The sequence below is a fragment of the Malurus melanocephalus genome, unplaced genomic scaffold (genome assembly GCF_030028575.1).
Source record: "Malurus melanocephalus ecotype Western Australia unplaced genomic scaffold, MMel_1.1 scaffold_5, whole genome shotgun sequence".
Classification (NCBI taxonomy): domain Eukaryota; kingdom Metazoa; phylum Chordata; class Aves; order Passeriformes; family Maluridae; genus Malurus; species Malurus melanocephalus.
The window spans coordinates 4263068-4289554 of record NW_026623237.1 but is presented as its reverse complement, the minus strand read 5'-3'; the positions used below and the strand labels follow the sequence as shown (position 1 = coordinate 4289554).

The following is a 26487-nucleotide window of genomic DNA, read 5'->3' as shown; positions in this document are numbered from 1 at the left end:
AAAAAGAACTCAGCAACAAAATCATACACTAAACATTCCTCTGACAATTCCTCAAAATCTTTTTCAAGAAGATGTGAATTATTTAAAGGATAATTAAAAGGTTGGAATTCTAAGACAGATGAAGAGACCTTTAGTGAAGTAGGAATAAAACTTGAAAGTTGTGATCTACCCACATTCCACCAATTCCTCAGAGGTATCATTTTTTCTGTATATTGCAGGTAATAACTAACATTGCTCTATGACAACACAGTCATCTTTCTTGAGATTTACAATATGAGATATTAACTTTATCTTTTTCTTCAAATCAGACACTCCAATAAATGCTCTACTGATAAGCAGTACTTAAAAATCTATTCTATTTCTGTTATTCTTTTTACCACTGGATCAGTAAATAGATACTAAATAGTAAAACATTCTTAGGAAAAAAAAGAAAAAGCATCTGGAAGAAACCTCAAGAAAGAAACCGTTTTGTCCCCTGACTTAAAGGGATGGGTAATAACATATCACACCTTGTCAGGAAACACTTCTAAAATACTTCCTGACCTGAACTTCCAGATTTAGCATAGAAAGCAGGAAAATGTTTGATTCTTCCTCATTTTAATCCCAGTATGTCTCTACACAAATGCATAGAGAAGTATTACATTTTTTTAATCAGTTATTTTTCTATGGCAGAAGTATACTTTAAAATGCCAGCCATTATAATRGCTTGCAATGGTTAGAACTTTTGAATGCTTGGTGGGGGAGAGAGTGGAACAGATTTGCAGTTATTTCCAAGACTGTAGTGCTCATGTCAAGTAACATTTAAAAGGACAAGTTACGTAAACTGGTTTAAAAATGCTGTTGTGCATTAGTATTAACAAATCACACTAATAAAGTCTGGTGTAAGTATTGTGCCATACATATTCTCTCAACAGCTAGCAGAACATGAAAATTATAAAATAAAGTACTTTGTTGTACAGCTCTACATTTCATGTCTAACGAGTCAAACACTACTCTAGCATGTCATGTTGTTCACCATCCCAAACAGGGASAGAAAGCACTTGAAGGTGCACTATACAAAAAAGATCTGACAGGATGAGTCWGAATCCCAATTATTATTTTGACAATTCATTTCTATGAGTTAAAAAGCACARAAAGCTAGGTTCAGAAATAAAATAGCCAAAAAAAAGAGGAAGGAGTATCCCTCTGAGAAAGCAAGAAAACATTACTATTCTGAGATGGGGAAAGAGCTATGTCTTATTTAGTAATGAGCAGGCTGTCCAGCAAGATGTGGACATCTTGCCTAGACAACTGCAAAAAGCAGCAATATTTTGTGAATGASTGACAAACCCCCTTTTATGGTTCTTCCCACCCCTTGGTTATCAAGCCCTTCTAGAACTGCATGCCACACCAGAATTGTGGCACTTCTTGAAAAGCAGCTTAAAAATTCTGACTATGTGCTGGCRATCCTATCTTATTACATTGATCATTAACATGTCTGAAAGAAGCTACCCATATGGAAGTTAATGGGCATTTTTCCTTCTTCCCATTTAAAACAGGTTTCAGTAGTCTCCAAAAGCTTAGATGGATGCTCACCATGGAAAATTCACTTTCTTATATTCTAGYCTGCCTTGTACCTGATTGTACAGTCAAGAAGCAATGTGGCTCTTTCTCTGGTCAGTGCTGTCTCTACACCTGGTTGACTCCACACAGACATTTTCAGTTYTCAGGTGTGATCATGTAGCCATGTCTCATGATCCTATTTTAKAAAATAATACTCCTGCTCTTCCTTGGGAATTTGAAATGAATTGTATTAAGATTATGACTACACTAGGAGCAATCTGCCAGTTAACTAAACAAAACATTCCTAAAAGAAGATTTTCTACACTGTCAGAAAACAATTCTGCCCTGCTGTCACAACAGAAGAAAACAGGAAAAAGAAAGCAGAAAAAAACCCATTAAAAAGTAATTTTAAAAAGAAGTGGAATAAACCATCCATAAACCACCCATCACTATCTTACTGTTAGCACAAGCAGGTTTGAATATTAAGCGTGGTCACCACAAAATTTCGGTCAATTTCCTAATAGCTCTCAGGTGGAAGTCTGTACCAGATTTTGCATCTATCAGGTAATGTACAGAGGTTCCCACCATCAAAAGAACCATTCCAGAGAAAAGAAACAGAGTACAACTCTCTTGCTATACCACAGAAATTTTACTAACTTTTTATTTCACCAATTCCTTACACAAAGTCTTGGCTCAGAGCAACAATTTGGATATTGAACTTTGAGAAGAGATACCCTCTCATATGTAACTTTGGAGTTCTCTAACAGAGTTCAGCATAATTCATACAGGATTTCTAACCAGCATAAAACTGCTTATAAATAATTTCTTCATGATGTTTCCATGTTAAACATTCACTGCTGAAGTGTCTGAAAAAGTAAATCAGGTAAAATTTAGAACAACGAAGAGTTAAGGAACAAACCAATACAAACATGTTTGGCAACACTTCAAAAAGCAAACAAGCCTTTAAAAAAAACCCAAAACACTAGAAGCAAGAATTAGGCTGATAATAAGAAGACTTACACAAAGCAAGACATGAATCTGAACATAGRAGCAGGTGCAATTTTTTCTTTCCAATACGTGCACCTAGTCACAAACACACAAAGCAATACAAAAGCAGTTATACAGTAACCACCATTAGTTCACCGAAACATGACACTTGATAAGCTGGGGCCTACAACTCCTGTGATAGCTCATATAAAGCAGCAACCTCTTTTCAGCAGTTTTCAGTACAAAGTTGAATTCTTGGGAGTTTCTAASACACAATGGATGCTGGCCATAGAAACTGCCTTCAGACCCAAGACCCTTCTCTYGTTATGAACAAGTATGCTCTATGAAACATTCCAAATCAATCCATTAAAAGATAAATTTCAGACTGGGGGGTCAGGGGGTATGGAAATCCGCACAATTAAGAAATCCAGAGTGTAACGAAAGTGCTTGAAAGAGTAGGTTGTGGGGGGAAGGGAAGGGCGAACATTATTTTGGGGAGTTTGGTTGGATGGTTTTTAGKTTTTTTTAAGCTATGATTAAAACACTGAACATGAAAGATATTTTAATGTCTGAAAATCTCAGCTGCTCCCCTACATTTTCAACACAATTTCAAAGACCTGAGCTTGACCCAGGGAATGCTGCTCAACACCATTCTTTTTTCAAGTAAGGGATTTTGGAAAGTTAATGAGTCAACAAATGGTAGAGTTCAGCAGCTGATCTGCAAATAAATGAGCTCCTTCACTCAAATCCCATGATTCATGTGCCCAGGAAGAACAGCTGCCTCAACTCTACTTTATCCAGCTATGTTATTTTAAAACCTTTCTCAATTTTACTTTGAATAGAAAAACACTTAAAATAAATTTAACTGGGCTAAAGAACTACACATTAAAATACGAATTGTAATAAACATCCTGAGCTCAAATCACTTGAGCCATAGTGACCAGAAGTTGTGGCTAAACAACAGGAAACAACTTTAAAATAATATAATGCACCACAGTGTCCATGTCTTGCTTTTTTCAGCRTTCTGAATGCAAATGTCTGATCTCCAAGAGCAATCACAAAAGAAATAGTACTCCCAAGATTTTTCAGGCAGAAAAACCATCTTAGATTCTCTACTACAATTCCAGAGGAAGAAAAAATAGTTACTTGATAGACAGATATAAAATCTGCATTTATCTCTGAAATAACAACAAATACTAAGTTATTATAGTAAATCTTCCTGTTAACTACAGTTCACTTATAGATCTGGCTACTGGTCTTTCTGTAATTGTTGCAATACAATTTGGTTCTACTACAGAAAAAGTAAGTTTACTAAGTTACTGTAGTAAAGCTTTTTCAAAACAGGGATGAAGAGCACCCTATGCATTCTTTTAGTGCACAGTATTCCAATCTTTGCTATGTTATCACATATTAATTGAAGTTATCATGCACCTAACTCACTGCATCAAACTGGCCTATTAGTAGTCTATATTTATTAATTTCTTCCACAGACAAAACTGAAACTCTTCAAACAAACACCCGAATAAAGAAGAACACTAATAATAACTAGTAATAGGAAAGCTTACTGCATAAATGTTTGCACATAGAACTTTCTCTGTAAATAATGAAACCATCAAATCAAAAAGATACAATTATTTTGAGTCTTAATATGTAAATGYTAATAATTAGACAGATGCTTTTCCTTTTTTCTTTTAAACAGACCAATATAATCTTTCCTTTCTCTTTTGCAGCTATATGGTCACTATTACTGTCATGGTATTGATCAGAAAGGCAGCAGCATGAGGTATCTTCCAAAAGGACTGAAACAGAATGAGCACAGCACACAAAAAACAACCCAGACCGACAGCACCAGCACTGGTTTGGACCTGTCAGACAAATGTCACAATGTCCTCATGGAACACTGGCATTTTGATGCTAGATTATTCTGAGTTTCTTACATCTTTCAATTTTCTAAACCTTTTCAAAATATTACATAAAAGGAAGCAAATTTGTTTCCCAATATTCAAATTGGGTAGTCAATACACCTATTCCAGTAAAGCATTCTTACTTGAAACATCCAAGTGCTGGGGATCTTGTCAGAGTCCTTGATTGTTTTTTTTTCTGACTGTGATCAGAACTGTTCTCTCTCYATGTTCAACTGCAGCATGCCTGCAAAKCAATCCCTTATATTCCAGTATAAGCATCTGTACCCACAGAAGTAGARAAAGAATCAGGRAAAAGAACAGATTCCCCATACAGGCTATCATCTCAGTCTTAAAGGACTTACTACTTGAAAATAACTTTAACTCACTCATCACTGCAAATGCTGCTGCTGTTATGCCTGACACAGAACAAATGAGTCCTTATGCTGTCAATCAGCACTGCTCACAATCATATTGCAATCACTTACACATGGGCTAACTTCCAGCTACCACCCATCAAACCCAGGCATTCCTAAGATTTGTTAAATTGAAACCAGTAGCATGAACATCAAACTCTACTACTTATTTTCTTGCTTACCACCTGAGAAGACAGTTGGATCTACAATAACAATACTCTCTAATCAGAAATTAAATCTTTATTTTCTTAGAGGTATTACGGTGAATTGGAAGAAAAATAAATAATGCAGATAATGTGATACCTATGCAACTATGGCCAMTTTTGAAAGTATCTTGTAAATATAATTCTTAAGCATTCTTAAAATCACTTATTTTTCTGAGAGACATTMATGGTATGAGCTAGGTATGGGTTAAATTGAAAGCATTTCTAAGAAAGACCAGCTGCATCCCACAGTGTTCACTAATACAGGCRGTTGGTTATTTCATAGTAAATATTCCACCTGTCTTTTCCTGAGCACATCCTATGAAGAATAGGCAAATTGTTCCAGTGTATCTAACTGACATACTAAGGGAAAGTGGACCAGTCTCCAAAKCTCAGTTTAGCTCCTGACTTTGTAGGCCTGGAGAACTTAAAAAAAAAAAAAAATTAAAAATCAGACATGGCAGCAAAGGAAGTTGGGGAGAGACTGGTCATCTTTTATTAGATGGTGCTCACTTTGCCTCAGCCTTCACATATAACCAAGGTCAGAAAATTAAATTTACTGTTTATTCAATAAAAAAAATGTTATGACTATATACTTCCAAATATACCATCAGTCTAACRTCCATGGGCTGTACCCAGCACTCCTAGAATGATGTGGTACCACAGCAACGTACCCACACAGGCAGGAGTTTGCATACTGCCTGTCTGCTGTGTTTCAAAATCCATACGCTGGGTCTCTGCTAGTTTGCACTGAACATTTATAAGTCTCTAGGTATTCTAACATCTGTGAAACATTTTAAAACTCAAACTATCAACACACAARGGTTTCTGCTGTTGTAAACACTGAATCAGCTCAACTACTAGAAACACTAAAGAGAATTTAATGTATAAAGGAAATGTATTACAGAAGCACGCTACCACACTTCAGTACCAATGAGTGAGTCACAACAGGACTTACAACAAGTTCAAGAAAATCAGCTCTACAAWATCCAAGTTAAAACACAACCTGATTACACTTGTATTGCAAGGCTGCAGTGAATGCCATCTGCCGTGGGCAGATTATAATTTAGACTGCAAATGCCAATGTCTACAAACAAACCTATAGGGAAGAAATACCACTCACCAAAATTAGGATTCACTAATCAAATTCATTAATTGATATTGTWGTATTTTGTGTTATTAGAAGGAGAAATGCAGAATACTGTATTAAATGAAACAGGATAAATCTTACAASTTACCATATTACAGGATTTAGTAYCACATATGCAAAACRACCCAGAAAATTTACACAATATAGAAAATATGAGCAAYTACATAAAAATATATCTGTTCACCTTCTTTTTACGCTGTATTATAAGATCCTTGTCTATTTTTCCCTGCCTATTTTTCTCTTTTTGGCACAATAAAACCAGCAAATCAGAAGGTGAATAAACACATTGGGAGGTATTATCACCAAGGAAAGAATTCATAAAAACAAATAAAATGAATATTTACTATATTTAAATAGAATAAAAAAGTCATTCACAAAATGCTTGATCAATGCCAAAGTGAGTATAATCATAATTTCAACTCACTTCCTGCTCCCTCAGTAAAGGTCTACAGGAGTTCCCACTTCTGCTCCTGAGATTTTAGTAACTTTAGCAGAAGCAATGAAATAGTTTGACAATCCCAGCAGTTCTACTGATAAATTTCAAAGTCTTTAAGTGTTTCTATAAAGGCAAAAACAACARCAAAGGAAGTGGGACACTTTCTTTCAGTAATTCCTTTTTAAGAAGTGGCATAGTATYTACAAATGGCTGGGACTTCAGATTSCAGAATTATATTTTCCTCCAAATTTCCCTTGCAGGTCATCTGAGAAGTGTAATTACCAGAATTCTTAAACACTGACAAAGTTTCTGKTTTTCTATGCATCACATATGGAATTTTGTTTCCCCATATCTTAAAGTTTWAAAAAAGATAACACAGCTTCTTTACTAAAGTGAGCTATAACTGATTAAATATTCAACTTAGTAAGAAAGCACTAAGGTTCATGGTTTCAATATTAGTGAGATATAGAAAGAGATATATAGATATAGATACAGACATAGATATAGATGTACATCACAGAATCACAGAGTGGTCTGAGTTAGAAGGGAACCACAAGGACCACCAAATCCAACTCTTCAAGGGGATAGCCCATATAGGGATTAAATTCACTACACTGGCATTATTAGCACCATGATCCAACTGGGACAGAAATACATATCTATAGATAGATTTTAAAAAAATATGTATTTGTACTAGTATGCTGTTAATGTTGTTAGTTTATGGCTTGTGAAATGTGCTGTCTGGAAACACTAAACTGACTAGAAACAGTAAACTCAAGCAGTCAGCTCTTGGCTATCAAAATGTTAGAGAACAAAACAATATAAAGATACATTGCTTGAAAGAAAGTTTTGCTAGACAACTTTCTAAACATACATTAAAAACCACATGGTTCTTCAAACCCTCGCATTTGAAATAAAATGCCTTAACATTACAAAACAATGYTCTTCCCTGTTGCAATGCTCATTCCAGGGGAAAAAAAGGGAAAAGAAACAAAAAAAGCCAACACAAAAACCCCTACCAAAAAATCCRCAAATTCCTCCCATTTCCTCAGCTGTCTTACACTATTTTTGCAATGAAAGCTAAATTTTCTTACTATTTGTCAATCAGTGACTAACTAAAAGCTTCAAGATGCAAATACAATTCTTGCCTGCATTTAGCTAATTCACCTTTCATAGTTTACCCATCAGCTACAGCAACGATCACTGTTAATATTTTCAGAGCAATAAAAGTTATATTCAGTTTTGTATTTTTGCTACTGTGCAAGAGAACCATAACTACACTGCAGGTTTCATTTTTCCTTTATAACACCTATACTAAAACTGGTCACACAAATGTGGGCAAGGTTTACTCCTGTAATACAGCATGACCATTTCATCCCAGAGCACAAGATCCAGAAGCTTCCTCAATAATAGTGACAAAATGGTCTCAGGGAAAAAAAAAGAAGTTTTTGAACTACCTGCCTCTTCTCAACTGCCAGTGTGACAGACTGTCATATCTATCTTTCCTTGTTCTGCTTTTTGCTCCCTAAAGGTAAGCATCTTATTTTAAATCATCACTTTCACTTGGAATAAAAGTATTACATCTATGGTTTAAAAAAAAAATGCTGTGAATTGGAATACTCAGTTGAATACCCCAGTCTTCACTCTTCAGTGAAGTTTCCSTGACATACAAAGCAATGCACTCATATATCAGGCCCAAAGGTTTTGAAAATTTTTATCTTACCATTATACAGCTGAAGGTCAGTGATTGCAGTTGTACTTGTGCCATTTATACCAAGATAAGAAAAAAAAGCTGTATGATTTTACAGAAATGTCTCAAATAATTCAAAGGCTGGTTGAGAGWAGGCAGAACATCTCCAAAAACATTAGCCTACTCCATGAAACTATGTTGTATGAAAGCTTTATATTAAACAACTACAAAAGCAGAATTTGCGTGGATGTAGTAATGCAGTTTTTTTCATTACTGCTCATCTTACAAGTTATTGAGGCTTTGAAACTGTACTGAATTAAACATCACACCCTGGAATGTYGGAGCTTACAGCTTGTCTGGGCTCAGGGACTACTTTTTAACCTGTGTTGGTGTCTACATCTCACTGAAACTAGAGGGGCTTTTTTSAGTGCATGTATTATGGCAAACATTGCTGGCAAAAGCAAAAACATCCAAAACACCTTTTAAGTTCACARGACTGAATGTCAAATATGCACACTAATGTCCTTGCCTCTTTGCCCTACCACATCTCCTCTGAATTTACAAAGAACTATGGAAATTTAAAGACCTGATGATTCCAAACACCAGAACTTAAGTATATTAGCTTTTTTTTTCCATTACCATCACCTAAATGGTTGCCCCMACACTAGCCAATGTGTTCAGTAATCCCATCTTGTTCCCTAGTTCAAACAATTTTTTGATTGCTCTGTTCAAGAAAAATCCTATCGCTACCAGGGCTGCCAGACTCCAYGAGATACTTAAACATATTGCACAATGAGGCTGCAGAGAAATTCACACAGGAGTTAAAATGCAATAGGAGAACGGACCCACTACATGTAGGATTTCCAAATTTTTCCCTCAAACTTATACAATTTTGCAAGCCCTAAACATACTCATGCAACAAATCTGCAACTTCTGCAAAGAAAAATTACTGTATTTTTTTGAAGCAGTACAACTACCTGAAGTAATTTCCAACTCAAAACTGAAAATAGGTCAAATGATGCAAGAACTTGGTATACTGCTATGGGGTCTGTCAAAAAAAAATAGTCACAAATAGAATGTGAATGTAACACTGATAAAACATTTCTTCCARAATAGTTTTTGGTCAGAAATGATAGTAAGTTACTGTGGAGTGATGCATCTTACTGATGGGGAAAACATTTACATCTYTGTACACACACAAGACCATTTCTGCCAGTAATTACACATCTAAAAGAGTAACCAGTAAGAAGTAAAAAACCCCTGCATTTTGAAATTTTTGAATAATTATTGTGAAACTAACATGAAAATAACTGCACTTTTGTCCAAAGCCATAGTAAAACATTTTATGTTGATATTCCGAAGTATTAATGTCACCATGTATTTACTACTTATTTTCAGATATACAAATTAGGGACAGAAGTATAGCAATTACGTTCTTTCATGGCATTCCTTCATTTAAATGTTCTCAATTTTAGTACAAAACTGAATGAGAATTACAGACATATACAACAGGTTTTGCTCTGTAGCACTGCCAGTTGGGGAAAAGATCAAAATGTAAAACTTGTATTATTAAATAAATCATTATTTATTCCAACATATAACTCCTTTCAGAGTTGTTAGAAGTCGGTTCAATATTAAATTTAGACGTTTTCTAAAAGAAATGGACTACACAACTACATTTTAAATGCACTTAGGTCAAGTCATACACAAGCCTATCAAATGCTTGAACTAAATCACCTCACTAACAAATTCACYACAGTTCTGGCTCCGGATTCAGTCCTACAAACCTACAATCGCTGTTTGATCACATTAGGTAAGTCTGAATGGTAATGTAACATTTTCAAATGCTCCTGAGTTTCAAGGGGCTTTAACACAAAAATCATTTAAATGCTTTGAAATCCTTTATCATATTTAGATTTTCAGTGAAGGATACTCAGTTACAAGAACTATGTTTTGCTTTGTTACTCATGAAACATAATGAGTTCTTTTTTGGTTTTAAYCCGATCATCTTATTTTCAGGACATCTCCAACTAGAGAAAAGCCCCTCCCAGGAAATCAATCAAAACTCAAGTTGCACAAGGAAAAAACTACAACAGACGCTATGATTCTGAATCAGAATTCAGCTGTGTTTACATCAGTCTTAAGCTTTTCAATATCTGAAAGTCTACAAAAACAACCTCAGCAAAAGAAACCCAGAAGATGAGACTGTAATACTCTCTAGAATAAACATACCCATTGATTCATTATTTCTATCAATGTAATTTTTCCATTTTCATGCTCCAAGGTGTAGTGAGAAATTTTAGCTGTTTTTCTCACAACTCTATTTCAACCTCATACCTTTCAGCATTATTCTCACTCCTCTTAATGACATTAGAGAGGGAAAATAAAGTTTGAGTTCTTTCTTACTGTTTGTCTCCCAAAGATGGAGTTTGATAGTACCCATCCACTGAAAATAGTTCTGTGCTTCCTCTGAAATTGATTACAAATGACTWCTCACAGGTTGTACAGAGTGCAAGCAACCCTAACCTCTGTTCTTATACAATCATCATGCAAATTTTGCTCCTGTAAGTAGTGACATACTCAGTAGAGATCATTCCGCCTTCCTCATCCACCCTTCTATTCACAAATATCCTTTTATGTTTGCAGTAGGATAACAAACAACTTAATTTTCAATCTCCTCTGCATTTTTCCCAACTTTATACTTTTACAGCTGAACTCATTTGTATCTCTACTAGCTGAGATATTTCCTAGTCTATGTTGCAATTGCACATCTTTTACTTGCTTTGGAAAGCAATTCCATTTTAGGATTTTGAACTATTCTAGTACAAAACATGCTGATTTATTAACAGTTGACAATTCTGCATAATGTCAACTTGATAAATTATTTTTCCAGTTTAAGGAATTCTTTGTGGCCCTAGAGTACAAATAAATACTTTCATCTGATTGCTGTTCCAAGCTTAGGTTTAGTAGAATCGAAGTATTAATGAAAAATATATTTATCTTACATTTCAGTCTCTCTGTGGCAGCTCTGAAAAGCAGGATGTACATGGCTATCATTTGCAAATAGTAACAAATCACCTAAAGCTCAAAGAAACAAGCAGAAGCTTTTCTTTTTTGAAAAACCCAGCATTTCCTATTTATCATCTTAGCAATGCAGCAGTACAAGAAAGTGTTACACAATAATCTGCCAAAACATAAATAAAACCTGCTAATCTCATTTCCTCTCAGCATCAAACTAATGAGAAATGCAACTAAGCAAACACTATGCATGCTAAATCACAGAGGGGGTTAGTTAAGTGTTTAGGTCAATCATCAAATGTGCCATCAACAGCAGTAAGTCTTGTTTGGAAACAACTTTGACATATCCAAATCTGTTGAGCTAATCACTGACCCACAAATCCAAACTCCCAAATCCAACTAGACTGATCTTCATCAGGCAACTTTTGCATTTTAAACATGCAARTTCTGTTAATTAATACAATTAACTGAAGAGAAGTACTTCTAAACTACATAAAGCMCATCAGCAGCCTCTTTTAAGTAAATAATTACCAGGATCTCTCAAGTATCTTAAATCTTACCTTCCAATATGCATTGAGCTAAAACAAAATTGTAAAAAGCACCAGTGCTTACATTCCATAATGTGTCTCTTGCTGTCATAATTCAATTGCACATAAGCAGTGAGGTTGTTTTCTAAAGAGTTTTAAGCAGTATGTAGAGAAGTTTGCAGTGTCTACATAATAAGATACATCAAATTTTGTGACTAGCCACTTGACATTTTCCTTATAAATTTATAACTAAACCTTTATGCAAGTTCAGCAGAACTAAAATTTAATGGCTGGAGRACAGACAGAACAAGGTCACCCAAAACTATTATACTCTTTCGTTGACAAAAATAAAAATACCTAGGTTTCCTTTTGTACTTGGAGGACTCAGAAAGAAAAGACAACAAGGGAACTAAAGGAATAATCAAAATGTGAACATGCTTTACCCTCCCCCCTTCCTATCWCCTTTAAAGTTTTGCCAGCCTAAATTTATTCCCAAGTATAGATGTTTGAGGACAGCCTTTCTCACTTTGTGCCTTGGAAGCTGAGTYAGGAGCTCTTATTCCACTGCCATTCAGGTGAAAGCCCCCCAAGTAAGATCTCAGTTAGGACAGAAGGCAGTGTGGTCCAGCTGTACAGGCAGCTCACTCTCCTCCACTATGTTTGCACTGGTCATCTCTCCATGGCAAATGGAGGAAATGAGCTGCTGCACGTGCCCTTCAGGGGCTGACAGGTCAGGGAACAGCATTTTCTAGAAAAGGAGTCAGTCAGATGTGAAGATGGGATGAGACCCTCTACGTAATGCATTGTGCCTTTCTCCTACTTCACACAGCACACTTTCCAGGTCTCAGGCAACTGCATTTCAATTACCAGGGTAAAAAGAATTCAGAATGCACAATTTGCTTTAAAGTTCAAGGGTTTTAAACATCAAGTGGAAAAAAAAATCCTTCATCCCAAATCCTTCAGCCCATGACAGAAGAAGGAAACCTTTACACAGAGTGGTATTTTGGCTTTTCCATCTTCAGTGTTCCAGATTAATGTAAATGTAAACTGTAATCTTCACRCTGTCATTTTCATAAGGTAGCTTTTACTATTTTCTAAGTGTTCAGAGTAGACAGCATAGATGTATWTACATGAACAAAAACAAGGGTATCAGCACTCACAGAAACTATCATATTAGTCTCATCATTTTCCTGTTTTGGAATAACATGGAGAAAGTGTGGGAACAAGCCTCAGCTTCTTAGTTTCCTCTAATAACGAAGACTGAGGGAATAAATCACAATCAGTACACTTACTTTAATTCCGACAGTGGGAAATCAGAGCCAAGTTAAATATTTTATTTGCATGCATGCAAACAGCAAAGGCTCTTTCGTTAGAACAGCTTTTAATGCATYTCTGAAGGCAGTCTCAGGCAAAGGCACGGTAAGCAAGCAGAGTGATCATTAACAAAKAACACAAATGAGCCCAAAAACCTTACCTCATCCTGAACCCTTGTCCAAGCTATGCGTAACATTTTCAGTACACAACAGGAACTACRTTTTAACCATCTAACCACTGCGATAGGCTGCAGCTGCAAACTGCAACTCTACTGCTTCATTAGCTACATCAAACTAATGCTGAATGCTAAATAAAGCAGGAGTTAAAATGAGTTTTAAAAATTAGACAAGCAGCAGTATGAGTGCATAGTTCAATCATCTATTCTACAAGCAAAATAAAAAAGAAAAAYAAATGTTTCAATTTGATGTTTCCATGATTCTGCCTGACTTTAAGCTTCAAATAATAAGATTGTACACCTTCTTCAGCTGCATCCATTACACATAGAARACACCTTCTGAAAGGAGCCCACAAAATCTTTTATCACGCTCCACTTACACTAATGCATGACAGAACTAAAAAAAAAAAAGTGTCTTCAACTATTAAACTAATGAATAGCAAATATACAAATTATTAATTTAATGTACATTGTTATCTTGCCACAACTTTTACTCAACATCCTACCCTCCTGCAAACAGTAGACYGGCAGATCAATTTTGGATTTTCAGCTAAGCATCATTTTTCTCCAGTCAGTTCAAGGAGATGATTTTGCTCTGTTTTGAAAACGTAAAATGCTATTTGTATCCATTCAAAGAAAATGTTTACACTTGTCTAATTCAAGTAGACTCAAAGTGATTTAAACATCTCTAGCTTTCCCTAGACGGTACAAATTGAACAGTTCAATGTTTTGTGGTAAGAATACCACATGTAGTGTTTGCTATATATCATGCCAGAAACAGGGGTTTCTGAACAACATCCACACATAAAAGCTGAAAAAAGTAAAGAAACATTAAATCAGCCCACCTGTCCTGGCTGGTAGAAGACCCTAGTCCTTCRTGTCATGCAGCCATGGTGACCTAAGGGTATGGGCAAGTCTGATTTTGGGGACAGAGGTAATATGTAGGAATATACTTAGAAAAAGTAGATTAGCTTTCCCATACACTGAAGAAATGCCTGTGCCTCCAAAAGCTGGTCTACTTTTTCCAAMTTAAGTAGTCAGCTGTGGTACTAAAAATGTAACACTTTCCTTCAGAATAATGATAATGGACAAGTAAGCTATGCAGAAGAAAGTAAAACATGACCGATTAATCAGCTAATAATCCCAAAATAAGGATCATGATGACCATTTTCCATGCCCTCTTCTGTAATTGCCTTCATGGACACACAAGAATACAAGTACTTGAAGCTCCCATTTSTGCCAGAATCTTATTAGGTAACCTTAAAAGAAGTATAAATCCACTTGGACCATGAATTGATTTAAATATTCATTGGTTGTTTAGCAGCCTTAATTAGTTCTAAAAATAAGAACTAAAAAGAAATTGTGTCTGTATACAAGTCTGCATCAACTACCTTGCTAGCAGAAGTCAGAAAGCCACTACTAAATCAGCAAACTGAAATAAGGACAAAAAGAATGCTAACGAGAAAGCAGCTAAATCATTTTCTGTCTCAATGGCATCTAGGAGTGTGATGGAAACTTAATCTGAAATGGGGGAGAAAAACCACAGAAAGCAACCAAAAAAAAAAAAAATCTAAAAATCTTAACAACGCTGAAACCTGCATACTTAAGTTTCTCACAGTACTGGTCTAGTTCTCTTTATTCTGGGATTCCAATTACAGCAGTTTTAAAACCAAGCAGTACTTTCTGTTATCTGAATTTCAGCTGCACTTCAGCTCAGGCAACTGAATACTAACCTGTAATGCTGGAGTTCTTGTTATACCACTGAGTGATGGGATTTTCAGTATGATACAATGCATCAATTTGCAATATAAATATACATCACTGGAGTTTTGTTTTCACCTTTTGAATCTGCCTTTGCAAGTCACTTGAGCAGAACAGGAAGTGTTAATTATTCACCAGAAAGATTTCTGGTCTTTCCTGAATTAGTCACACAAGAACATTAATAGTCAAAGGAGAGACTGCATCACAGAATAATGGATAATAATGGGGTCCTATCTTCATCAAGAGAGTGCTGCAAAACCACCTGAGACTCACAGATGTGTAATGCAGGCAGTTCTTGCTCTTCTAATTGCATAGCAACTCCTCTGATTGAAAGAGATTTCCTCCACCCACCACAAACACTTCCTTCTAGATGAACCACCTGTGAAACAACATGTCAATGGGTCAAAATCGTCCTAGAGCAAGTTCTGATTTAAAACAAACACCTGTTTTGAAATGAAAAGTCCTAAATACCACTTGATACAAAATTTTTCATTCAAGGTTCCTATAGCACTGTGGAATTAAATGAAGAGGAATATATGATTCACAAATAAAAACAGGCAGAGAAAAGCATGGACTGACTGCCACACAGTCTATCAGTAGCAGAAATACCAATATCCTTTCCAAACTTAAATGCCAAGAAGGGGATTTTTATTAAAAAGGGAATATGCTACAATCCATATCTTTATAAGTTTATAGTCTCTAAAGTTTTGTAATAAATTTAAGATGCATTAAAATAAAAATCAGCATTAAAGCACAATGYCTAAATATCTGTAATCACAGTACCCAACAGAAAATTGAACAGGAACACATCCAGTTTCCAAAATAAAACCACTGCTAACCAACTGCAGTCAAAGTAGAAGAACACACAGTGACATTCAACACTACATACAAAGGCAYTGTAACTAATTCTTGAAAAGATTATACTCTAAAATAGAGTATAATCACAAACACTCCATGTATTTGACAATGCCAGGGGTTACAAACAGCAGTTAGTCTACTTTCTTAAATAAAATGAGTCAACTTGCTCCATCTTAATTATTATTTCCAAGGCAAGTTTAATTTCAATTGTTTTGCCAAGAAGTATTAATCACAGAGTCTCAATGCCAAGAAAAATACATTTGAAGTGCTCGAGTATTATTGTTAATTGCTTTCTTTCAAAAGTTAAAAAATTAGTCACACCTAGGGAAGGTACAGARTATTTGTGGACTAATCCTAAAAGCCCCGTGTAAGTTTTAGCACAAATTATGGTTGATTCACACATCTATGTAAAAAAAAATAAAAAACCTGCAAGATTTCAGCTTCTTCAAAGCATTTTAAATGTATTTTAAATTTTGCAAAATCCTGAGCATTTAAAAAAGTTTAAAGTGATTTAAAATGATGCTTTTCATATTTTCCTTCCTATTAAAAATTGAATAATTTTACTAACATGCTTCCATATTAAAATTGGAGAGAACCTTCATTATGAAAACATGCTATTTTAGAAATAGTTTAACTCCTTCACAGAAGTCCACCATCAAAAGTTTATTCTAAAAATAGAAACGAATAGATTTTAAACTGATGAACATGTTAACAGTTCAGGGGAACATYTGAAACCTACCTGCATGAACAAGCAAGCATTTGTTAACACCTGGACAATTCTGGCATTACTGTCCATTAGTTCTCTGAAGGAGATTACTAAGGAAAAGGTAACACTAGGGCATTAAGCAATGAACAAGCATTACTAATGCCTCATCCTGCAAACTGGTGTCAGCAATATCCAACCTAAAACTCGTCTTGCTGCAGCTAAAAAATGCATTTCACTGAGTAATAGTGGATACTTGTTAAAGGAAAGTTTCAAAGACAGTTAACTGATTGATCAAAAAGCTAGACTCCGCAATACTGACATTATCTTGGACCAAAATAGCATCTAATCAATAATTAGAGGACAATACAATTTCCAATACTGAGGAACTCTCACTAAATGACAGCATTTTGCCTACTTTATATGTGCAACTTCTCCTGAGACACCTCTAAATATATACTTAAAGATAAAAATGCTGCTATTATGGTGACAGAGTTGATGCCAGTTACAGTCATATTGTGAAGGATGGTTGTGTTCTAGCAATTAAGTCAATGAGGACATGACTTTGGATTCTGCTTTTCCAAGGGCACAATTAGGTGGTTATCATGAAACCAGCCTGCTTTTCGTTCTTTTAAACACTGCTTCAAATCTAGTATTGTGCTCCTTTCTCCTCCCCCGTCCCTTGATGGTTAGGATTTAAGTAGGACTTTCAACTTAAATAGTACATTCAACCAAGCAGAAGTTAAATATATACATTACTAAGACAGGCCTTCAAATAAACAACTCACCCAACATGAGACACTATATAATCTAAAGAGCCAAAAACTAAAGACAGTAATCATCAATCAAACTCTTTTTCTCTGTTGGTCTGACTGCTTATTAAAATTGCTTCAGGAAAACCGGTTTTTATCTCCATTCAAAATTCTTCATTACTTCAGTTACTCTCTAATTTACACCACACAAACAATGGAAATCCAACACTAGCAGAAGTACATTTATTAAAGGACATTACACCGATGAAAGYAATATTAGAAATAAATTTCCTGAAAATGCTAATAAAAATATTACAATGTTTAGAAACTGAAAGTCCTTGCATTGACTTACATTTTTCAAGTTCAGAGCATGCATATGGTGGCCAGATCAAACAGATGGAATCGAACAAGATACCTAAAAGTCTTTCATAAATAATGTGGAGCAGCATACTCTGCTGTAGGGAACAGTCCAGATGACAGATTAAATGTAAAAACCCATCAACAATTTTCTAATACAACTTACTCTGTAAAGGCAAGTACTGCACTTGGCACAATGTTACTAGTCAGATGCTATAAACAGAAACTTAACACACAACTGCAAACATTCTCATTCTCCAACTCATGGAATACTGTAACTTTTCAACTATGTTTTCCTGAGTACAGGTAAGGAATAACTTACAGCTAATGGACCTATGCATTACAATACAATTTGCCTTTCAAGATTTCAAATACAAGTGTTAAAAAAATAGAAGTTTAACCCCCACACTCATGCATATAAATTTTTCACCAATTCAAACAAAAGATCTATMTCTATTACAAAAATGGCTTTACATCAAAATCTTAAATTAGAAGATAATGGTTGGGCATTTTTGCAAAACCTAAAAATACCAACCCACTACTTCTGTACATTAATGTCATCYCCACCGCCTCAAACCATTGTGGTCATTCACACAAAGGCTTCACTTTTCAGAACTATTTATTATTTGCTGCATATGGTGTCCTCAACAATATTTTGTTATGTGGCCTTCTCAGTGTCCTGAGGAGATGCCATTATAATTACTGCAGCTACTCTAATACTATCCAATAACATTCACAAGACATTTGTCTTAATTTTTGATGTACCATATTAATTTATGTCAATCAAGGTTGCATATCTGAGGAGACACATGAACACAATTACATTTTTAACCTCAAAGAATATAAGCAGTAATTGGCTGAGAACGTATATCACATTCATAATTTTTAGCAACTGGCTTTAAAGAAAGCCTGCATCTGTTTACATGCACTAGCTACTAATTTAAAAAAAAAAAATCAAATCCAGCAATGGCATAGCATGTTAATGAAAATATTCAAGTCAAAACCAGATATCTCCCATAACTACATCAATCACGGATCATTCTTTCTAGTTAATGTTTTGCACCACTGATTTCAACACCTTAAAAGAAATACTGAGTCATGAGGCTTCACCAATTTGAAACTTCCAACAGCTGTCCAACATGCAGCAACAATACTAACATCAAATTTCCAAGGAAGTGGTAAACTGTTTGAAATTTATGGAACTAGAATCAGCAGCAGTTTTTTCCCAAAACTAATGCTTACATTATCACCCTCTAACTAACTGGGCCTACCATTAGAAACTTTTGAGAACCCAAAGCATCTTCAGCAAAACRAAGCATTATACAAATAACATCTATGGTACCACGCAACATTTGAACATTTCACTAATTAGTATTAAGACAGATACCTCATAGCACTAAATGTGGAATAATTATCAGCACTGCCCAAATTATAACATCTTTGACTAATCACAGTTTATAGAAGACATGAAGAAGGTACTGCCACGTAGGAAGACAGAAACCTGGAAGGTGACCTAGACACAGTAAATTTTAACTCCTCCAAGTTTCAAAAAGGAGGACAATCTACTTCTTCCTTGTTCGTTCCACTTGTAAGAACAGCAGCTATGACAGACAATTTCATTCTGACTGATGAGGAAGTTAATTTAGATTAAAAGGTACTGGATATGCCTGTCTATAATTAACACAGTTCCCATTTAAAATTAGAAAATATTTATAAAACATTTCATATACAGATTTTGAATAAATTCATGGTTTCAGCAAGAGGGCTTTTTCCTCAAATTCTGGCTGTGCTAAGTTAACAGACATTTTTAATCAAGCAGGCCTATTTTTGGATCTTCTTAAATAAAACACCCTCATACACCAGCTGTTTGAATTTATTCACTCCTTAGAAATACCACACAGCAAGTTTAAAGGAAACAAAATCAATTACTTTTTTTTTCCCCACAGAGAGAATGGTTAAATTATGGAACATTCCTGCAGGACATGGTAAGGGTCAAGAGTACACATGGCCTCATCAATTCATTATGCAAATTTATGGGAAAATAGGTAGGACCTACTAAGCTATAAATCCATAAAACAGAGGACAACCTTATGTCAGACACAAAGGAGGTGTACCAAGATAAGCATCATTGCGTGCTTGCTCTGTCCTTATGCTTATTCCTCCAGCACCACTTATCACCCAAATCAGAAACAGGGCTGGATGTATCTTTGGTCTGATCCAGAACAGCTGGTTTTCATTATATAACAAGATCTCCTTTCTGTTTTGTCTATTCTATTAAGTACTGCAAAAGAAAGCATTGTTTTCACATTCCTAGAAAAGAGCTTATTACAGTTAAAGTATTAAATCCAGTTCATCTGCTTTCACTTGGAAGTGCCAATAACCCCCATTTCACAAGGTAAGCTTCTACAGCAAATGGAAAACTTAGCAAAAATGTGATACCTTGCAACTGCAGTTGCAGGAGGCCAGTGCTCACTGCACAAAAAAGTGAAAAAATTTCTACCTTCTGACCTTAGTTGAGATRTCCTTCTAGTTGTATTATGACTGAGGGAAGTCACAATTTACCATTCTTTATCCCGCATATTTTTATTCAAACAGGGAACATGAAAAAGCTCAATTCCTCACCACCACTCTCTCCTCAGACAGAAGCTTCTCTATGTCTCATAATCCTGAATATAATCTAGAACTAAGATCCAAGCAAATAAATTCAGTGTCTCTCCAATACCCCTTATCACACTGTGTAGCACTCGGTAGGAAAGTTGTAAATAAATCAATTTCTCACGAGACTCCTTGTTTCTCAGTTAAATAATTTGTCACTTTTCTTTGTGCAACACACCAGTAGTTGTATTATTACAGCACTTAATGCTGGCTTTAAATAAAAACTGCTTCAAGTTTTTATTTATTTTACCCAAGGATTTAACAGAGTATTAAATAATTTCTTGCATAAAATTAAAAAAATATAATGTTCAAGTATTTTTAGTCTTAAACTAAGAGCAAAATAGAGTATATTGTCTCAGTAAACTGACAAATTCACTGCTTACTCCAGCAACTGATCCAAAGTGCCAGCCAGTGAAAGCCTAGCTAAAGAACTGCCTGACACAAGCCCAGTGAAAACAAATTCTCAGAGGAAAAGGTAAGTATTTCAAAAGTTTACTCAAGCCTCACTTAGGAACATGCATGTGAGGTTGCAACAATGATTAAAGCAAAGTTAGGTTTGGGGAGGCATTATGCATTCACGATGACCTAAACTGCCTATGAGATTAGACAGTGTTTATTAAAAAGACAGTGTTTACTGAAGAGGAACATTGAGAGTTCCTATGGAATGAACAGCTGTAATCACCAAAAAAAAAAAAGAAGACAGTCAGAGAAGAGGCTTCTAAATGGCATACATATAACCATTGTTTGTTTAGAAGCCAAAAGCAAGCTTTGGTGAAACACAGTCACAAACTCATAATGTTTATGTTAAATGATTAACCGTTTGATCAAATGTTTAATTTTAGCAAATAAAACTGAGAAAAGAGGCAGATTGGCATGGTAAGGACTGATTATACAAAAGTGACGGGAAAATCTAGACTCAGGAATAAACTCTGAATTCGTGCCCCAAGCATTTTGTGCAGGCCTATGTCTCATCACACATGATGAGTATCAGAAAAAGGCAGAGCAAATGGTAACATCCTGCAAAACCCCTGCTGGCATATTCTCAAATAATACTGCCATCAGTTTTAGCTGACTACATTACCTTATAGTTGCCAGAACTAGGATGAGATGAAAGTAATCATACTATGTTTTCAATCAACTTCCTGCTGGCTGCCACTATTTCAAAAATGGAATTCATTTGTTTTATGTCTATTAACATATTCCCTTATTTTCTAAGGCGTTAAATGCAGTGGTATGATACCAGTCTGGACAATAAATAAGATAAGCAGCAGTCACTACAGTAGAAATAGAATTACAAAAATGCTACCTTCTCTGACATACTCCTTTGAGAGCACATGCTTCCACCAGCTTACAAGCCTCTTTCTATGCATATTATCATTTAACAGAAGTGTCCTCAGCCCTCTGATGAGCTACACATAAGTGAAAGCTTTATGGAGTCCTTTAAAACCCAAAGGGAAATTGCTAACATGTCAGTCATTAAAAATCAGCCTCATCTCTAATAAGCAAAAAGGCTTAACTGGAATATAACACATCCAGTAATATTTTCATGTCTTTATAAAATCTTCAACCTTGAGTTCATATACACTATAAGTGAAAGGTTTCTGAAATCCAGCAGTCTAAGAAAAAAATAAACATCACATGATTCTATGATTCTCTGGTCTGTTAACCAGGAAAATAAGAATTTTTCCAGGTCATAAGGATGAGAAGTTAAGCACACCATACTTTAGATGAAGCAACCTAAAGTAATGTGCATACTGAACCCTTTCCAATCTTTGTACACTAAACCTATTCCAATAAATAGTGAGATAGTCACTACTGAATGAAGTTGAGAATATAAAAATAGGGAGAAAGGCGAGCAAAATATTTCCAAACACTAAGTTGTGTGAATTTTTCATAAATTACATGAATACTGATGAGGTTTCCCAATTGAGATTATCTGGGTAACTGAAACGATTTTGTAAAATATAAAGATCATTTCAGTACTCTATTTAAACTTTACTTGAGCAAAAATGACAGACTGGAGATTTTAAAAAGAAGGGCAAGTCTGCAGATTTAAGGATGGATTCCAAGATCTTCAACAAAAAGCTGAAGCAAACGTTAGCTGTTGACCTTAAGCAGGTATTTCAGAAGTTCTTAACAGCCCCACTCAGAAGTCTCTTCTTTCAGCTGTTCATTTTTCAGTCTCTTAGATCCTGAAACATCAAGAGTTTAGTAGTTTTCCAGTCTCTAGAGATTCTTGAAACCTAGAGGATCTGAATTTCTAATATAATCCAGGTCTTTTAAAAGAAGAACTCCTCCAACTTCAATGCAATAGCACATACTAGTCTGCTTCTGTAATCTCTTTGAATGCCACCACTATCAACATGCGTCTCTGGAGCTACTTCTATCCCTGTTCAACCGATAGCTTTAGAATAGTCACCCTCAGCTTACTTCAATTTTAATACTTGTTTCAGTATTTTCCTTAATGTTTCCTGCCATTGTGGGTTACTGCAGAAAGCCTGCATCTTACTACAAACAGTTTTGGCTAAGCATTACATAAAATCTATTTTTTTTTTAAAAAATCATCTTTTATACTTGGTAAAATYTAGACCTTATTGTTTGACCCCAGACAGAACTGTACCGCTACCTACACGGCCTGGGCTCAGTCAAGAASAACTTTGAAAGGGTTCTCAACCTATTGCACCAGGAGGGAGCAGGAAACATAAGACAGTACTATTCCTCTCCATTATTTACAAATTTAATGAAATTTACTAGATTAAATTACAAGTTTCATAGCTTTAAATGTCCTGGCCCTGTTCCAAAATGACGTGAAAGTCACAGGCAAGATGCTGCCTTAAGACATGTTGCTGGTCATAACCCTGGCTGACATCTGGAGCAGCAGAATTTCAACTTCAAAGGAATATGTCTTTTGGCTATCATAATTTACTTTCTTAAGAAAGCTGGCATAAAACTGTAACCCCTTAAGAACTCCTGACAATGCCATTTCAACAGAAAGGCACATCTGCAGTGATTTACCAGAAAATCTGTTCAAGCACTAACAAGGCCTAGGTAAATAAGGTCATGTAGACACTTAAGCTTTTTCAGGACTGAGAAGTACAGCAATCAGCTCTGGAAACTGACAGCAGTTTTTTAAAGTGTAAAAATAGATATGTAGTTTGCCACGGTGTATTGAAATGCACCTGGCAGACACTTAAAGAGACTGAAAAACAGAGTAATTCATTCACAGTGTTGGTGGAAAAAGTGAGGGTTTTGTTCCACAGTCCTGTCTTTCAAAATTATTATACAAAACCATCCCTGCATGGATGGTACTTTGAAGGGGAACAAAAAGGGGAGGGCAAAAAAATGCCTTTTGGTATCTATTTGTGCAAGGGAAGCATGGTAAAAAAAAAATCAGCTTTAAAGGCAATGGGTTTTCTTGAGAGCCTCCTGTAACTATTAAATAGATCCTTGAACACAAAGCACCAGATTTTCTTCTCATTATCAAAACACACTGAACTAGCCAAGAAGTTGAGCTGAAAGAAAAAGTTCAACTTTCTACAATTCTCCCATAAGTATCACGTTACAGAAGTCAGTGCACTGTATTAGAGATAGCAGAAACTTGTTTTCCATTACTTTACAAAAAATATCAGACCCTAATATGGGAGCCTAACAAAACAAAAATAAACAAAATAATATACTTTGTATTTATAATCTGTCTTGCAAGATCACTCCCAACAGGGCCATGGCGTTTGTTGCAATTCAGGCTTCTGTCATAATTCAAAAATGGGATTTCATTTAAAATCCTGCCACTTCAATAAACCAGCCAAATGTACAGTGACATCACTAAATCACTCTTATTGCATCTCTTTTCTCTCAGCCTCCACTTCCCCAGAGTACTTTAAATTGCATGACATAAATCCCAAGAAGGTACAATCACAGACAAGTGTAAATCTCAGGTGGGCCCTCAAAAGTCTATTTAGTCACATATTCTTTGAATTTTCCATAAATAAGAACATTAGGGACTAATGTTGCTGTGATAGACACTAAAGACACTTTACGACGATGTGTATCTGCCAGAATACCATCTCCCATGGTACATCTGATTTCAAAAAAATAAATCAGAAACGGAAATCTCTTCAACAGACACGACCCTAGAAGTGGTAGTTTAGGAAAGAACAGGTTTGCTCTTTTCTATCACCTTTGGCAAACAGGAATGACCCCTACTTCCTTCTTCCTAAAAGGGTATCAGCCAACAGCTAAAAAGGGCCCTATTTATTATGATCCACCTCTCCTTCATAAGGTGGAGAAAGAACTATGTTTTTGTCCTTAGCCTTTTTTCCTTCATTAATTATGCTGCCCTGTGTGAATTGCAGCGACAGCTCCCCATTCCCGGGCACAGGGCAGGGATGTGGCAGAGACACCCGGCAGGGCACCCAGGGGCCCGCATTATTCATCTGCGCCTTTGAGGAGCCACAGGCAGGCCCCGGAGCGCAGCCCGCAGCCCCAGAGGAGGGGCGGCCTCTCCAGGAAACCTGCGTGCCTGGGGAAGCTGTCGGGCCTCCCCCGCCGGGAAGGCCGCGGTGCCCGGGCGGCGGGGGGGCCGCGGGCGGCCTCGGCACCCCCTCCCCCCCTCCCCGCGCCCGGGGCCAGCGCMGCCACCTCCCCCCGGGGAGCCCGCTGCCTCTAAGCCGGGAGCCGCGACACCGCGGTCCAAGCCCCCCGGGACGTGGCAGCCACAAGCAGGGGGACATCCCTCTTCCGAGGGGGAGAASCCCAGCGGCCCGCCCGACAGGGGCTCGGGGCCGCCCCCACCCCGCGGCGAGCTGCGGTGCGACCCCCGCGACAGGCCCGAGCCGGGGTTAAGACCTAGCCCGTCCCCTCCCGCCCGACCGCGGCCCCCCGCCGCCTCGCCCTTCGCCTGGCCGCTCGCCCCCCTCCGTCCCTCTCCGCCCCAGCCCAGCCCCGGGCCCGGCTCACCCCCAGAAGCCGCAGGGGCAGCGCGGGGGCAGGCTGGGTGCCTTGCTGCGCTCGCTGCCGGCGTCTCCCATGGTGGGGCCGGGGCGCGGGGCGGCGGCGGGCGGGGGGCGCGCGGCTCCCGGCCGGGATTCCAGGCCGGTCAGCTGGAGCCGGGCGGCACCACTGGGGAGGCGGCGGAGGGGAGGGTGCGGGGGGGCCCGGCCGCGCCCTGCCGGTGGGGTGGGCAGGGGAGCGGAGACGCGGCGACACGGGGACGCGGAGCTCCGTGCGGCGACGCCGCCCGCCCGCCGGTGCCGGTGGCCGCCCCGGTGCCGCAGCGGCGCGCGCCYCTCTCCCCGGAGCGCCGGTCGGCCCCTGGCGTAACAAAGCGTGTCCCCTCCGACGCCGTGGTTCCCCCCGTCCTGAGCGCGATGGTTTCGTCAAGCTACCAAATCAGCTGGGAGCGGCATGTACCACAGCACATTCCCGGGGGAAGTTGGGGTAGACCGAGTGCGGGAACTGGGTGGGAAGTGAGTTTGGAGGGCACCCATAGACTTGAGAAGAGAACAGCATTTTCAGTGAGGAGCCCCAGGCAGAGCTGGGGCCCGCAGAGCTGCCTGGAGCCGCTGCCCTCTTTTGCCTCTACCTATAGGTTGGGCACACAGTGGTACAGCCAGCGACGGCCTGTGGGGTGGAGGTGCCGGTGTCCCTCGCACATGCGCAGACGMGCCCCCGACGCGGAAGTCGGTCGGCAGGAGCGGGTCCCGGGGGGCCGAGCCGGGACTGTCCCGAGCTGCCTCCACCCGGCCCCGGGCTTCAGCTGAGCCGGGAGCTGCTTCACCGAGGGATACTGAATATCTTTCACTGGTCCTGGTCCCTGCCAGGCCGGTGTGTCCGGGGTGGRCCGGCTGTGCGCGCTTGAGAGCTGTCCCCGGAGGCTGGGCGGCGCTGGGGGGCTGCGGTGCGTTGCAGGGTGAGGACAGGGACTTGTTTCCTCTGGGCTGTGTTTGGAGGTAGGTCTGGTGGGCCMCGAGGGCGACGTTTGGCCTTCTGTTTGCCTTACTCTGTAGATGTTCGTCCTCGGTTTCCCTCAGTCCGAAATAAGGC

General features: G+C 37.9%; 1 protein-coding gene across 1 annotated transcript in view; it reads right to left on the bottom strand.

Annotated features, from left to right (window-relative positions):
- ZFAND3 (zinc finger AN1-type containing 3) overlaps positions 1 to 25472 on the bottom strand; it is a 134659-nt gene extending 109187 nt beyond the window's left edge. Inside the window, exon 1 of the mRNA XM_057370918.1 lies at positions 25402 to 25472. Coding sequence (XP_057226901.1) covers positions 25402 to 25472 — 71 coding nt within the window. The remainder of the gene's footprint in view (positions 1 to 25401) is intronic.
- Positions 25473 to 26487: the final 1015 nt, after the last annotated feature.